Genomic DNA, 17583 nt, shown 5'->3' on the forward strand with positions numbered 1-17583 from the left:
TTCAGTGGACGCCCAAGTCTGTAGTGGTGGATACTCATGCTACTTTGTATCGAAAAAGGACGGGGGTCTTTGCCATATTTTATATCTTTGTGTTTGAAAGCTTTCCTGTTAAAGGACAGATTCATAATGCTTACACTGAACAATTTTGAGATCAGAGCTGTCCCAGAAAATTGGAGAAGATGTGGGCAGCATAGGAGGGGGAGGGGGGGCGGGGGGGGGGGGGGGGGGTGCAGTCTGCTTTGGATGTGGGAAACTGGATGGTTCCCTTGCAGGATGCTTTCATGCACCCCAATCTCCAGTCCTACAAACATTTTCTGTTTTCAAGGAAGGCCAGGAGCATTTTCAGGTTTCTGTGCTCCCCTTCAGTCTTACCAGCACCCTTCAGGTGTTCACGAAACAGTGCATTTTCGGAGGTCGTGCATACAAGTTTTCCTCTACAATGATGACTGGATAAAGGCTGCCTTGCCACAGTCAGTTGTAGACCACCACAAGACGGCTAAGCACTTGACATCGCTTACGTTCAACAGCAACGTTTCAAAGCCACACCTGACACCTTCACAGAGGCTTCCTTTCATAGAAGCCTGCTTGGGATACGGTGCAGTTACCTCCGTCAGTGCAGGACAATCAGGCTATGATCCAGAAGTTTCGGCCTCAGTCCTGGGCTCAGTGAGAGTGACTGAGACTTCTTGGTTTCTTGGCTGTCTATATCCTGCTCATCAACTATATCAAGTGGCATATGCGGGCACTGCTGTGGAACAGGCTTTCCTATCGTCCATGTAGGGTCCATCAAGGGGACACTGGTATAGGTTTTCAAAGACAACACAACCATTATGTGGTTTTGCAATAAGCAGGGCCCAGAAGGGTCATGGGTCTCGTCTCGAATGGCCCTGCGCCTCTGGAGTTGGCTGTTGTGTCAGGGTTGATGAGCTTATCTTGAAGTGCCTGATGGATCACAAATGGCCGTTGTACCCTGAGGCATCTCAGGATATCTTCCAACAGTGGGGAGGAGAGCAATGGTTAGATCTTTTTAGCCACCGCTGATCACGCACAAAGTCAAATCAATCTTCCATTCTGGAGTATGAAAAAGAGAATTAACATATTTCCTCCTAAACAGTTTACAATGTGGTCTACTTATCACCTGTAGTAATGAGGATGTTTAGGAGGAAATATGTGTTGGCACTTTCATAAACAGTTTGTGATGCCATGGTGTGATGTCAATTTAGTCCTGACTTTGCTTATGGGTACTCCCTTGGATCCGATCAGCTGCTTACTAGGTCTTCGGACTATAAAAACAGCCTTCTTTGTTTAGTTCAGCGCGCTGTGTTGAGAACCATGGCAGACATTTTGCCGAAAGTTAAGATTCTTTATCATGCTGGGCAATCCATCACCCTGCCAACATTCTTTGCTCTTCCTCCTCCCCAAACACCGCTACTCCCCCCCCCCCCCCACCCAAGCGTTTTCACATCCATCACTCCAAAGACCACTGGGTAGACAATTAGTTCTAGGTGGTGTTTTTCCGGGGGCAAAGAAAGGAAAGCAAATGTACAAAAGTACATTGTCAGGATCCTGCTATACATTTGCCAAGATGCAATCTTCAGAAGGACTGGAGGCTCATTCCGCCAAGGCTCTTACCACTGCGTTAGCACACAGAGTACCTATTCTTGAAAAATCTATCAGGCCGCAAAGGGGGCATCAGTGCATACATTCACAATGCAATACGTCTTGAGAGCTTGGTCCAACGGGAAGGCCACTTTGCCATCTCGGTCCTGCTAGACTCCGATTGGAGAAAGTCCACAGACTCTCCACCTTAAAAGGTACTGCTTTGGTATCTATTCTAAAGGGAAGTAATCTGCGGATAGAAGTATCCATCAGAAGAACAGGTTGCTTTCCTTTGGGAACACGCTTTCTGATGGATACTAGATCAAGCTGCAAGTTACTCCCAGTTCTGTGGAATCTTATCTAATTTTTCATCTAAATAGGTCCCTAATTAGGCATCCGGACACTGGTACCCCAGATTAGTTTTGTGCTTGGCTTCCAAGAATGAGGACACAGTCAAGAAAGTTAATTTGAAGATCCTCTCTCACTTCTGGGGCGGAACGGAATGACAGCTGAAGCACACGGCGCTTCCTACCGGTGCAAGGGAGCACTGCTATGGAAGCTCTCCGGAGTCAGTCTGGTGCCTGGGGATATTTTAACGGTGAGAAATCTGCAGGTAGCGTCTCTATCAGAAGGAGGATTATATTGAAGATAAGAAGCTTGTTCCTTAGGGTTTCTTCTAGTCTAACTGCCAATAGTGCAGTCTTTTATAGATAGTCACTTATTTTTATAATTTGCCCATTTTGGGCGTTCTGGTTTTATTTGTGCGATTGCGAAAACAACTCTGCCTCCTGAGGCCCATCATTGGTCGGCTACTCGATTAGAAGGACAGAGACCACCCTTTGCAACTCTCCAGAGCTAAAAGCATGTAACTTTACAATGACAACGATGCTACTGCATTCCCAGACTACACTGCTGAAGTGCAAAGAAAGCACAGTTCATTCATAGCCTTTAAACAATAATTAAGCCTTCTGGGCTTAAAACATGCCCTTTTATGTCACCCAAAACACAGTGTGGTGGAAGAAGAACTGTTGCATTTCTTTCAAATCCCAGAGGATGCATGGTCCTGGCTACAGAGAAGAGGCAAGGTAATCTCGGTCCAGGGGCAGAGTCCGGGGTGCATTAAGAGCTAGTACAGGAGATTCAGTGGACATTGGCTTAGCAAGTGGCTGCCAATCAATAGGGAACAAGTAATGGTCGAATTTCTGCAACAGACTACAAATCATTTTGCAGTGCGTGCCTTTGGTCGTGACAGTAACTGAATCTGGAGCCCAGGGCTCGGTGGACTCTGACTTAGAACAGTTAAGGGGCCCAGTTTTAACACCCAGGGCGGATGTTATTTAAGTCATTAAAAGCTGTCCAAGAGGGGTGACCAAGGCTTCTTCTGTGTAGAATGCCCTGATCCTGTCACAAGCAGCAGTTGGTGAGTGTGACTATATACTTTGAACTGTACAGGAGCCTTGATTGCAGGAGCGCGACAGCACATGAGCCACGTTCTTAATATTAAATTAGGACAACACCTTGGTTTGGGTTTCACACAGAGTTGGATAATACAAGCAAAATCTTTCTATGATGTCGGCTACTGGCAAGGTACACAATTTGAACATGCCTGTGAGTAGGAGTGGAGGTTTCTTGTTACGGTTACTATGCGTCTTTGTCGAAATGTTACGTGCAAAGCTGTTAACTACTGGGAGGGGAGGAACATTGGGCACTTCTACAGACTGAGCGCAGGATGCCATTATCACCAGGCACTGTCACAGACTAGAAGAGGGATGTACGTTAAATATAATCTAGTTACTAGAAATGTGAATGGACGCCAACTCCTATTAAATGCCATCGGATATATATCTATCTTCGGTGTCGACAACCACACATCGCATAGTTACAGGAAATGCATTTGACATCTGTCGAAGTACACACACTGGCTGAACGCTGGAAGGGGCAAGTAGTGTGCAAGACCTATTTGGTATATACTGAAGGGGTCCTTATTTAATAAATCTGGGTATTCCATTTGTGGTGAAACACAACAGTATTGATCCTTGTTGTACTCGGACCCATTGGCACAGGTGGTGGTGGTGGTGGTGGTGGTGAATGGTCGAGTCTCGGCCCCATTCGGGCTGGGACGGGGCACGCGACAGGGTTGTCCCCTGTCGCCGCTCCTTTTTGCACTAGCCTTGGAACCCCTGGCGGAGTGGCTGCGGTGGCACCCTTCTATCCGTGGTCTCCGTTGGACCCCCGAGTATGAGGACCGCGTGTCCCTCTACGCTGACGATATCCTTCTGTACTTAGCCTCCCCGCGCAAGTCACTGATTGTCCTGGTCGATGTTTTGCGCTCCTTCGGCCGTAATTCAGGCCTTGTCATCAACTGGGCTAAATCCTGTGTCTATGTGCTTTCCGGGGAGGCTCCTGTCCTCCCTCGGGGTTGTCCGATCCAGATTGCCCCGCAGGGATTTCGATACCTGGGGGTCTATATTACGCTGGACCCGGTGGCCCGCTACGAGCGAAATTTGCTTCCCCCCCCTCCAGCGCTTGAAGGAGGACGTCGCACGCTGGCGGCGCTTGCCGCTCGGCCGGGCGGCATTGTTCAAGATGATGTCATTGCCGCGCTTTCTGTACGCTCTCCAGAACACTATGGACTTGGTCCCGGCGCGCTACTTCCGTGAGGTGGAAAGCTTGCAGCGCCGTCTGTTTTGGGACGGGAGGCCGCGTATAGCTCTGGCAAAATTGACGCTCCCGTGGTACGACGGAGGGATTGCCCTCCCGGATATTAAGCGGTATTACTGGGCCTCCCAGTTAGCTGCAATTCACGGTTTCTATGGGCCCGCCCTAAACCCGGCATTTGAAATGGACAAAATGCTCCTGCCCGGTGGCGACTACAATCGAGCGCTCTACACTAGCGTGCCCGATTCCCGCTTGACGGGACCCACGCGTGTCATGGTGCGAGTATGGCACGCGGCTAATGCAGCTATGGGATGGAAGGACCGTTTGACCCGAGCGTCACCGTTGTATGCGTCGGAGAGGCTGGGCTCTTTGTGGACCTCGAAGGGCTTCGAGAGGTGGGACATGATAGGCATCAGTACAGTGGGAGATCTCTGGACGAGGGGAGGATTCAAAACATTCGAGACGCTGCAGGCGGAGTTTCAGCTGCAGGGCAGTGAATACTTTCGCTACCTGCAGGTCCGTCACGCACTGGGTTCCGTCTTCCCAGACGTGGCCTCCATCCCGGAGTCCTCCCCCCTGGAGGATAGAGTGCTAGATGGCCACGTTCCGGACAGTACGATCTCCCTCATTTACAAGAAATTGATAAATGACCGCTCGGGCTTACTGACTGGCCTCCGCGAGGCTTGGGTTGCCGATGGGCTGGAGTTGGACGACGAGGACTGGATTTCCGCGGTGGCCTCTCCGAAGGAGGTGGCCATCCCGGCTCGCCTTCGCTTCGTCCAGCTTAAGATACTCCACCGGGTGTATATGACGGGGCCAAGGCTTCTGCGTATGGGCTATGCCGAAGATGGATTGTGTAAGCGTGGGTGTGGTGCTTTGGCGACTTTTTTGCACATTCTGTGGGAATGTCCGAGGGTGGAGCGACTCTGGCGTGGTGTGCATGAGGTCCTGCGAGCGGTTACGCATGTCGCGCTGTTGCCTGAAGCGAGGAGATGCTTGCTGAATGTGTGGGAACCGACCGATTACTCGGTTCCGCAGACGCGATGGGTGACTCTGGGATATATGATAGCTAAACGTGACATTGCTCAACTGTGGGGATCCCAGAGGCCCCCGGCGGTGTCAGCCTGGAAAGAACACATGGATTGGTGCATGTTCCGAGAAAAGGTGGTGTATGTGGCGCGGGGTAAGCCTGGGGCATGGGTGAAGATATGGGGCCCCTGGAACGCCTACCGCGGGGGTATTTGCGAGCCGCCGTCGTTGCCTCCCACTTCACCAGCTCCATCCCCCTAGTTGACCCCTTCCCTTAGCCCCGGGCACATTGTTCTCCCAGTCCCGGATCTGTTTCCCTTCCCCTCTCTGGATTTCTTTGGATGGTTGGGGTCCCCCACTGGAGGAGCACGTGTCGTCATTTTCGATCGCGGGTTGCCTTGCGGGTGTGGTTTTATGTTGTTGTGTTGTATAAAACGAAACCGTATTGTGGGCTCAGAGTCATGTGGCCTACGTTGTTGATACCTCCTCTTTATCGTCTCTGCAAAGTCAGGTGCCTTATTGTATGTATGTCATTTGCTTCTGTCACTTTAGCGGCCGGCCGGCAGGTTGTAGGCCCATACTTGTATATACTTGAGATTGCAATAAACGGTTTCAACAAAAAAAAAAAAAGTTCGTAAATTTAACTTTTATCATCCATCCAAATGATCCAGCATGCTTAATGTATACATTTACATGTACAAAGATAACTATTGACCTGTACACATGTTTATTTCTCATAGGCATATAAATGAACAAGCATTGGCATAGCCAATAGGTCTCGCCTTTGGGACCTTACAAGTGTTAAGCTAGAGCTATTGGCTTTGCCAATGTCTAAGATATGGTGTAGAGCAGTGTGGCTGCTGTGCAGCATGTTGTATAGTTATAATAAAAAAAGCTTATTTTTTTAAATTTTACATAAAACCAAGAATCTTGAGTGCCACTGGGCAGAAGCTTCAGCTGCCGACCATGCTATGGCATTCTCCGCCTGACGCCTCAGTTTGTACTTTGGGCCCCTTGTCCCTGTGCAGTCGGGGAACAGACAGGTGAGCTTGGTGACTAAGTCTGCCCGGATCTTCTCTGACCTGTTACAGTTCTACAGCAGATGCTGACTGGCAAACCCCACACTGCTCCAAAACAGTGAGTGCTGCAAATATCTAATATGAAATAAAATGTTTAAAAAAAAAAAAAGAAAAAGAATACTTTCCTTTGTCCCATTGGTTTCTCTCTGCATGCACTAAAATTTAGAACAAACGCGATTTGCTGACTTTGAAAAAGAAATGAATTTAAAAGTCTTCGTATCCAAAAGAATCACGCATACACACTATCACAGGTTGGCCATGGGTTATAAGATTAGACGGCCACACCATAAAAATATCCTATATTTCAGTATTGAATAATTCATCCGTTCATGCATAAAAAATATCTTCTTTATGGTTCTTTTCTGTCTGACATCGTACAGCATATCCCTGCCTACTGATGTATGTGCCGCCATCAGATTTGATTCCTATGTGGAAGGATAGCGGATTCAGCAGTGGAATATCTTTTTTGTGGTGTCACTGAACACAAAGTAGCAACATTGTTGAAGAAGAGTGAGCTTTCAGTAGTCCTTGTGCTTAAATTTCAGATTATGTGGGAGGAAAATGCATGTCTTAGTCCATTTGTGGGTGGCAAGTGGAACGTTTTTGTGATACCTACAAACATACGCATACATGTGGTTATGTGGCTTGTGTTTATGCCTTCAGAAATTCAAAAAGAACATCAGAAGATATTAAATTGTTGTGTAAATAGTGTGATGGGTCCGAGTTAAATAATCTGGATCAGACACAGAATTGGGGACCACAGAAGTGCTTGACATGTCCCTTCGTGATGCGTAAATAGCGTGTCGCATCTGTGTTCAGTTCTCATAGTAATGCAAAAAAATTTTTTTTTGGGTGTAGGTGTAAAAGAGAACAGGTAAGGAGGCAAGGGTGTAAACTACCGAGAACCTGTGCTTTCGAGGTGTCACTTAGTCATGAACAGGGCCACTGGAATGAGATTGTGCATCCGCTGCGATTTTGACATAATGTAGATTTACCGCATTTGCCATATAATCCATCATCTGCTGCATAATCTGCAGATAACAAAATAAAAATGTATTTCTACCTCAAACAGTTAAAACGTTTCTAAAACTGCAGCGGTCTGTGTTGCTGCGCAGTGGAAGGCCTCTTGGAAAGGTTGACTGGTCACCTTTTTGTTGCCTATTGCTTTATTTGGGTGTTAAACTGGTACTAATGAGGTGCATCAAATGCCCAGACAGTGTTAACAAGTGTAAAAAGTAGAATATAATGAAGTAATACTATTCAAAAATGTGCTGCATAGTTTGCTTTTTTTTTTTTTTAACCGCATAATTTACTCAACCCTGCCACAAAATTTGGCCCTCTTGCCGCATAATTCCAGTGGCCCTGGTTACGGATGACTGTATCATGCAATCTCCAAAAGGGATCAGGTACACTCAAAGCTACATCTGGGCCCCTACCTACAATGACCCTATTGGTTGGAACTTAATGCCCTTAACGCCTTCGTTCTGTTAGACCCCAAGGAGAAGAGAAATAGGTTTAGTGAACAGTGCAGATGTGGGAGAATGAGGTAAAGGTGTGATTGAACACTCAATGGCGGAGTCCTTGACTCACAAGGAGCGTCTCCACCAACGATCCAGACCTCCTGTTCATGCTCTCATTACCGGGGGACAGACCCTCTGGAAGAAATATTCCTGCCTACAGCACTGTCCATCACCCGGCTGTAACCCGCAAGTCCTTGACTACTATATGCGTGACAACGTTACTGGCACAGATCATTTTCAGAGGAGAAATAAAGTGTTCCCCGTTGCCCTTTAAGGACTCTAAAATGGCTGATCAGGGTTGTTACCCCAGGACCCTTCTGCTTTGTTAGGGAGGAGGCCAAATGTCGGTGGCCATTTGGTGTGTTGAATTTTAAAAGCACTTGCAAAACACCTAGAATGGATGCATTCATATTGTAAACTTTGGCATAAAGAGAAATCAGATGCCTCTGTTGAAATGTCAGCATGCTACGCATATGACGACGTCTTCACGCATGGTTCATTGTTCAACCGGTCTCGAGTGAAAGATTCGCATAGTATTTTTTTTGCCACGCGGTCATGCCACGTCATCTAGCGTCATCCAGATTTTCACATGACTTCCCACAGCACGGATTCATTTCGTGTGCGTTTTTTTCCAGATGTCCGACCGGTTTGGGTTGCCTTTACTGTGACGGGTGGATTTTGAACGAGAGTTATAATAACCATATTGCTCCTGCTGCCAGAGCCCATCAGATGTGCAGCACTATGAACAAACCGTCTGCTCTCTTTTCACGGATGTTAAATGGATGAAAGGCTGAGCAGCTCTGCCACAAGGCGAATCTATGACTTTGGCACATAGGCGGCTGCAGCAGGCTCCCTGACCCACTGAGCCATCCCACCTTCTTTTCTCGAGGTCTTATTTAATTGAATGTCTCACTGCGCCGGGGTGTGAGTCCGCCCGGCATGGCCGGTGTTCCTCTGATACGCATTTTATCACCGGAAAGCAGGATGCGGCACTTTCTCTTGCACACTCCTTGCTAATGGGTTTTGTGAGATTTAGTGAGCATCGTGCGGCCACGACAAGAAACAAGCACACAGATTTCAACATCTACAAACTAGATAAAAGGAGGGCAGGACATATGTTGGAGACATTCAAAGTCCTATTTAGCATTTTAGTGACAGTGTGAGAAACTGGCTTCGCAGTGTTGTTAGAAGCCAGGAGCCTGAGGGGCAACCTTATTATTTGAAGAGAAGGGAAATATACGTATGGCACTTCATCCTGACACAAGCATTACTGAACAGAACAGCACTACTTTAAAAAAAACAAGACCGCGTGTGGTGCGTGCGCACTGCAACGAATGTAAGGTATGCAGCTGGCACCCGGCCGCACTGCTGCTCGCTCCAGAGACCCCAACGCCATGAGAGTCCACATTTAGAGAGAAGGCGGGACATGCATCCGCCTTTGGCCAATTGCGGGCTTTTAATTTTTGAAAGCCACACACAAAAGCCAATGGAATGTGTGGAAGGAGGCTGACGCACACAGAGAAGTCTCTTAGAAGCTGGAGTGATTCCAAGAGGCCCTCTGCTTAGAGCAGCGCATGCGCAAGGCGAGACCTAAAAACATGTGGGGACAAAAAAACACTGCTAGTTTTCTGCAATACAAAGAGGCAAATGGGGTCTGACAAAATTGAAAGCAAACAGTAGAATAACCAGCTAAAACCTGCGATTATCAAAAAAATTGGTTGTCCATCCAAAAAAAAGGTGTTACAAAGCACTGAAAAAATATGAAATTATGTTGTGCAATGCTATCAGAGAACACTGATTTGGACAAAATACAAACCCCTTTTCCCTCCCTCCAGAAGATCTGAAGTGAAAAAAACACCAAAAAGGCTCCAAAGCACAAATAACTCTTTGTATATTCCCTTCCTCTAAAAAAAAGTCAAAGGTGCAATCGGATATAGCGGCAGATGATATCAGAATTACTAGAAACTGAGCACAAACGTTCATCAGCACATTCTCATGTCAACAGAAAAGTTATACAGACGATACACAGTATGCTTCTACTATAGCATTCCACATCAAGCAAAAATAAAAACAAATTAGCTGGAATGAGCACTGGCAGAGATGGGCCTATATTTGAATGCAACACATAATAAAACCCATTGGGGCATTCAGAATATATTAATAAAAACTTACTGTCGTCCCCTACTGGTCCAGCAGAACATTGAGCTGGAGGATCACGTGCCAGATCGTTCAATTCCTGAAGTAGAAAAGAGAAAGCATTTTTATTTAGATACATAATCGGCAAAAAGTGCCATTGAATTTTTTTTTTTTTTTTAAACTCAAAGTAGCAATCCAAACAGCCATTTACAGTACAAAAAGGAGAAACTTCAATTTGGTTCCCTTCCCACCATAAATAGGTCAGAACAAGAAACTGGTTAAAAGTGTCAATACTGATTTGTTCATTTTGGACAATACGATAAAAAAAAAAAAAAAAAAAAAAACATTTTCGGAAATTATTTTCTCGGATATTGTGGTCAACAAGAAATGAGACATCTCCACGAAAGTTAACACAAAAGAGCTTCTTATTTGTGGGCTCTCCGACACTTTTCAAAACGTGCTCTTCAGAACACAAATTAGAATTACAAGCATAAAAAAAAAGCAAACGGGCTATGAAGCTCTGCATTTTTCTTTTGATGACCAAAAGCAAATGATAATAAGCAGTGTCATAGCCAATAGGTATAGCCTTTTGGACCTTATACGTGTATAGCCATGGTGCAGTGCCATCAGGGATTGAAGAGCCATAGCAGACACGTAATCTGAGCACACAAAATCTTAAAAAGTGTTTTTCTGCTGTGTGTCTGTAGTTGAGTTGCAATTAATGTGCGTCTCACAGAATAACGGTGGTAATCAAGAGACCTATTTGCTTTGTTAATACACGTTTTTTCGAGTCGCTGACCCTCTCACACTTTACTCTTTAAGAGGGCAGCAGTGATTATCAAAAAAAACAGGTGCCTGCATCACACAACGTACTACAAGAAAGACGTTTCGACATTTTATGTGCTGGGACCAATTCAACTAACATGGCAAATTTGTTATCTGCAAAAAGGTGTACTAATGCAAGTCAAGGTAAAGGTGTACTAATGCAAGTCAAGGTAAAGGGACACTGAAGAAGACATTAAACCAGTGACTGAACAGAAAAATATGTAATCAGGGAAACTTCTCCCAAATTATAACTTCTCTGCTTGACAAAAGTATGTGATTGTCAAATAACTTTACTTCACTGTGCCTCGTTTTACTCTAGAGTCGAAACCGAGACAACCTTGAGGACATTCAGTTTAGAATGTATTCAATACAAAAACAATTAGTAATGGGGGCGCTAGGTGGCGCCAAACCAAGATGGCCGCACTGTAGTGAGGCTCCCGTCCGACCGGGCACTTTCCCCATCCTGCAGACCATCCTGACCGGGACATACTACCTAGAATCCCCACCGCTGTGTCCGTAAGGGCCTGCTGACTGCGGCGGTGCGGAGCTTGCCGCGATTGCGCTTTGGTGAGCCCAGATATTTGCTGCTTATCCTAGGGGCGGAGAGCGGCGCCTGCCGGAGGCCGGAGGTCCGTCGCCGCATGCCCGCAAGGAAACCCCGAGGCTTTGGGGCCTGCGCGGCGGGCGCAGTGGCCCACAGGGAACATTGCGGCACTGGAAGGGGCACGACTGCCGCGTCGGCGGGATATCGCCTGCTGGGTGTAAGGTGAGCGGAGCGAGGAGGGTGTGCACACCGGGACCCTTGATCTACCATTGCCCGCAGATTTGAGCTGCTGCTGCTCCGACATTGGGCTGTGGGACGGCCGCTTCGTCCTGGAACGCGAGCGGAACTGGAGACCGGCGCTGCCGGTCTTTGGGGCTCCTTTGCACCGCCAGCTGTCCTGCACTCCTGAGGAGGTGGCCGTTACCCTGCTGTGGCCGTATCTTTGCTGGGAAGGGCCTTCACATCACGCGGCACCGGGGCTGGGCTGCAATCTTGGGCCGCGAGTTGGTAACTTCGATCTACCCGCCCGCTGACGCGGTTTGGAGCCCTCTGCCGACTCCTGCCCTAGGGGGTTGCTAACGTCGTGGCTGGATCGGCGGGCTGTGGCCCTACTACACCTCGTTGGCCTCGGCCCTCCTCCCATTGCCCTTAATGCTGGCGCCCCGTGCGGGCTGGCTCGCGTCTCACGGGTGGAATCGCCGGGGCGCGGGGCCTCCCCCGATTGTCCCGGAGCAGGAGCGGATCGGAACGCGACTCTGGGTCTACAAGATCTGCAAGTTGGGGAGAAGATTATCACTGACCTCGCCGGCGGGCTGGGCTCGCGGCACGTATTGACGCCATATTGGAACGGGCTCCCTTGTGTGGCAGTGGTAGGCCTTGGCTGGAACCTACCTAGTCCTGGGTCAACCGACTCCCTACCATCCATCAGTCGTATAGAGGCCGGGCTCCATCTCCAGTTTGGCTACTGCGGGGAATATTGGTGAGACGACTCTTTCTTCATCCTCAGCTGTCCTTGCCCCTGCGGATTGGATTGCGGCCGGTGCAGGGGATTGCCTCCTGGCCGTGCCATGGGCCGCAGCGATGCTCGACAGTCCAAATTGCCGTTTGAGACCAAGAACACCCCCCCCCCCCCGCCGACGCCCGGCGCGGGGAGCGGACCTCCGGCCGCCGAGGCCCCGGACGAGAACTGGAAATCCCTATTACTGGGCATGAAGCTAAGCCTATCGACCATCGACTCCAAGATTGATACCATCACTGCCCGCCTGGACGGAGTTGTGGCTAAACTGGAGCAACATGATACCCGACTTCAGGAAACTGAGGAACGGATCTCAACCCTGGAAGATGGCGCCGCTTCCACGGGCAAGCAGGTGACCCAGATGGACAGGCTTCTCAAAATAATTGCGGACAAGAACGAGGACCTCGAAGTGTGGTCCCGACGCAATAACGTCCGCATTCTTGGCCTGGCGGAGTCCACCAACACCGGGAAAATGGAGGTCTACGTTGAGAACCTTGTGATTGAGCTCTTTCGGAAAGACTCCTTCTCTTCACATCTGATCGTGGAAAGAGCACACAGATCCTTAGCTGCCCGCCCCCCTCCTGGGGCCCTTCCGCGGCCTATCATTGCGCGATTCCTTAATTACAGGGATAGAGACGCTGTACTGCGCCGCGCGCGGGAGATTGGTACAGTGAGATATGGCAATACTACGCTGTCCTTCTTCCCCGACTTCACTGCATCTGTGCAGGAGTCCCGACGGAAATTTGCAGTGGTAAAAAAGAAATTACAAGCCAAGGAGATTCCGTATGCCATGCTCTACCCTGCGAAATTGAAAATATCTCACCAAGGCAAACAACTTTTCTTTCAACAACCGCAGCACGTGGAGGACTTCCTCAAGCACCATAAGAAGGACTTGGCTCGAGAGAGTGCGGCGCCCTAGATCGCCCTCGCTGTTGGGACAGCAGGACTGACCGCATTAATGGTGGTGACAGTCACTGGCACATGCAGATACATAACTTGCCCGACCAAGATACTGCATACCCTGGTGAGGTACCTTTCTTTTACTACCAATGCTTGAACTGGTCACTGTTGCACCTTGAGCTCGGTCACCCACCTCCGTCCCACACTGAGAGGCCAGGCACTCATCTGGGTTCTTGTGGGTGTAAGTAAGGAGGTGGTTGGCAGGTTGGGCGCCCCTAGACATTGTCCCCCCGATGAGTGAACCCCAATGCAACCCCCCCCCTCAGTAGGGTAGAGGTTGCTATTCTTCTTTTTTTGCTTGTTGGGGTGGTATTGATAAGGTTGGGGAGGGGAGGGTGGGTTTTATATTCCCGGCCAGTTGGGGTTGCCGGTGTGGGTGGGTATGTGCTCAGACTTCATTTTCGAACCACTGACTCACGAGTGACGACAGTACGGAATTGGGGAGCTGGAGTTATGTGGGGGGTTTGTTTTGGTTGCTACACTGAATGCTATGTGAAGTTACATGCCATGGATACATGTCAAACATTACTATGTCTGGGTCAATGGAAGACATAGTAGGCACGGGACCAGCAATGCAGCTTCAGCTGGTCTCCTGGAACGTGCGCGGGTTAAATGACCCGAGGAAGCGGAGACAGGTTCTGGGGTACCTGGATAGGCAGGGAGCGTCTATTGCCATGCTTCAGGAGACACATTTACTGCCGGGAGGGAACCCCTCTTTTGCATCTCGTTGGGCTGCCTGCAGGGTGTTTTCATCTTACTCAACCTACGCTAGGGGTGTGACCATTTTGGTGCAACGAGGGTTGGGGTTTATACCGGCGGGAACTGAGGTGGGGTCCTGTGGCAGATATTGCATGATCTGGGGGAAACTGCACTCTCACACAATACTGTTCGCTTGCTACTACGGCCCCAATACCGATGACCCGTCCGCGCTTCTTACCATGTGGGGCAAGATACAAACCCTGGGTATCTCTCATGTCGTCCTGGGGGGTGATTTCAATACTGCGCTCAGGCCCGTGTTGGACAGATCGCACACACAACCGTCGCACTACTCTCATACCCGTCGCACTACTCTCATACCCAACGCACCTTGGCGCACATAACGGACAAACATCAGCTGGTGGATGCGTGGAGACACCTCCACCCCTCACTCAGACAAGGCACGCATTACTCTGCAGTACACTCTACTTGGGCTCGCATTGACTATTTCTGTCGGCAGGCCTCACCCCGTGGTTGGTCAATGCGCGTCACCTAGCTCGCACATTCTCAGATCACTCACCAGTACTACTGTCACTGCGCATACCCCTCGATTTATCCCCATACCTGAACTGGCGCCTCAATCCTGCACACCTCACAGACTCTTCCTTTACGGCGGAACTAGAGGACGACATAAAGGACTTCTTTGACCGTAATACTAACTCAATTTCCAGCTTCACTACGGTATGGGAAGCTTTCAAAGTTACCGTGAGGGGGTGGTGCATAGCTAAAGGGGGAGGGGTCCTCAAGTGCCTGCGCGGAGAAGTGCGCAAACGGGAGGCCGACCTGCTGCTCCTAGAGCGCGAGAGAGCGCGGAACGCACGGGATCAGGGGGTCGCGGCGCGACTTAGAGAGAAACTGAATGAATATACAGAAGCTGCTGCTAAGGAATGCAAGTTCCTGGGGAAGCCTTATATTGCGCGGGTGTATGGCGAGAGTGACAGACCCAGTAAACCATTAGCCTCTGCAGTCCGGCCCCCTCGGTACCGAAACTACGTGGCCTCCCTACTAGACTGGCACGGCGTCCCACAGAGGGACCCCGAGGCTCAGCTCCAGGTCTTTACTGATCATTACATTGGTTTGTACACCTCCCGCAGGACGACACCGATTGTGTTGCATGAGTACCTTGATGACACTGCCATCGCCTGGTTGGGCCCATCCCAGCAGAAATTTCTACATCTTGAACTAGAACTTGATGAGATAAAGGATGCGATAATGTCCATGAAGTCTGGCAAGGCGCCGGGCTCGGACGGATTACCGATAGACTTTTATAAAACCTTCATTCATGTCCTGGCCCCCATACTGAAGCAAATGTACTACTCCGCCCTGGAGGAGGGTGTCTTGCCAGGGACGATGCGCGAAGCCCTCATCACATCTCTGTTGAAGCCGGGTAAACCCCCAGAGCACTGCGACTCGTACAGACCCCTCTCTTTGTTGAATACAGATAGTAAAATACTGGCAAAGGTACTAGCTACACATCTTAACCTCCTGATGGAACGTCTTGTCCTTCCCTATCAGGCCGGGTTCGTTCCGAATCGGGCGACTTCCCACAACCTGCGTACGCTGCAGGCGGTGATACAGAATATTAATCCCAAATGTGAGGCTGCGGCAGTTTTTCTAGACGCCACTAAGGCGTTTGACTCACTCGAGTGGGCCTACCTGCTGGCCTTATTGGAACGGATGGGCGTACCCTTCAACTTCCTGGACTGGATCCGGTTGTTGTACCGCCAGCCTCAAGCTGCGGTCCTGCTCAATGGGGCCCGCTCTGCTCCTTTCGTTATCCACAGAGGCACCCGACAGGGGTGTCCTCTCTCTCCAGTCCAATTCGCTATTGCTATAGAACCCCTGGCGGCCAAACTTCGGCAACACCACAAACACCGATCTCTTATTTATCCAGAGCGCCAACTACTTATTGCGTTATACGCGGATGACATGACACTGTACGTCCACAAACTGCAAGAGAATCTTAACCCTTTATTGCGGGAGATAACTAAATTCGGAGCTATAGCGGGGATACAAATAAACTGGACAAAGTCTGCCTTGTTTCCCTTGACGGATAACACTGCACGGTTCCCTTTAGACTACCCCTTGGTGTGGGAGGCGACGAGATAACATACCTGGGGGTTAGGGTGACCAGGAACCGGGAGGCTCTTATTAGAGCTAACTACGGGACTGTCATAGACAAACTCTCGGATAAAATCACACAATGGATCCATCTCCCGCTGTCCATGGCGGGACGTAGCTCCCTGATTAAGATGGTGGTGCTTCCCAAATTGTTATACCTCTATCAATATACCATATAGTCCAGGGGCATGCTTCTTCCGGACCCTCAACTCCCAGCTGTCTCGGCTCATCTGGGGCGGGAAGCAGGCCAGGATTGGGTTGCAGACACTTATGCTGCCCTATCATCAGGGTGGTTTTGATGTTCCTAACTTTCAGCGATACTATGATTGCGCCCAGGGACACTTTGCGGTCTACTGGTTCCACCCCCCCCCCCCCTCCTTTATGGCTCACTTGGCAGTGGAGGATGGGTTTATGAGACCTGTGCAACCATCTGGGTATCTATACACGGAGGCCCGAATGGGTGGATTGCACTGTGCGGGCATGGAGACGCATGGCTGACTATATGGACATTAAATTCCTGTATTCTCCTCGTATGGTTCTGGCACACGACCCCAGGCTGAGTGTTGCCTGCGAGTAGCTCGGACGCAACATTCTCGCGCGACTGGCGATCCACACATGGGGCAATCTATATCACCAGGGAAGCTTCCGCACGTCGGCTCATTTCTTTGGGGACACTGCTCCCTCTGTAATGGATACATTCCTTTACACCCGGCTTCGGCAAAATATCAGGGCCGTCACACCTAACTTCCCTGATGAGCCGGAAACAATGGTGCCTTTACATGCTCTGCTCCAGGCAGTCACCCCGACGCATGTGGTCTCTATGTTATATAAACATGTGCAGTCGTCTCCTCCCCCCCCCCCTCTCTTAGAGCGCGAACTGACTGGGACGGGGATCTGGGAGCTCCAATGTCGGATAACCAGTGGGAGGAAAGTTGCTCTCATACTAACGCGGTGACAGGCAATGCTCGCCTCCGACTGGTTCATTTTAAATTCTTACATCGCCTCTACTCCACCCCTGCTAAATTATATCGCCTCGGACTCCGGGACAATGATCGCTGTATGATATGTAGGAATTTGGGCGCAGATTTCATGCACCTGGCATGGTCATGCCGGGCAGTGGCTACGTATTGGTTGGCGGTGTTCGCGGCCCTTTCCGAAATGATCGGGGTGGACATAGCACCCTGCCCTATAATTGCCCTGTTGGGCCGCTCCTGCCCCGCGTTTAAGGTGCATCAGAAGTTTTTCGCGCTGGGACTTTTGCTGGCTAAGCGCCATGTGGCGTGCAGGTGGGGACGGGGGCGAGCGCCCAAGTTCAAGATCTGGCTGGCCACGATGACAACC

General features: G+C 49.6%; 1 protein-coding gene across 1 annotated transcript in view; it reads right to left on the reverse strand.

The window, feature by feature from the left end:
* Positions 1 to 17583, reverse strand: part of UBE2D2 (ubiquitin conjugating enzyme E2 D2) — a 296135-nt gene that overhangs the window by 175893 nt on the left and 102659 nt on the right. Inside the window, exon 2 of the mRNA XM_085617922.1 lies at positions 10058 to 10121. Within this exon, the coding sequence (XP_085474048.1) occupies positions 10058 to 10121 (64 nt within the window). The remainder of the gene's footprint in view (positions 1 to 10057; positions 10122 to 17583) is intronic.

This window comes from Triturus cristatus, chromosome 7, assembly GCF_964204655.1.
Source record: "Triturus cristatus chromosome 7, aTriCri1.1, whole genome shotgun sequence".
Lineage (NCBI taxonomy): Eukaryota > Metazoa > Chordata > Amphibia > Caudata > Salamandridae > Triturus > Triturus cristatus.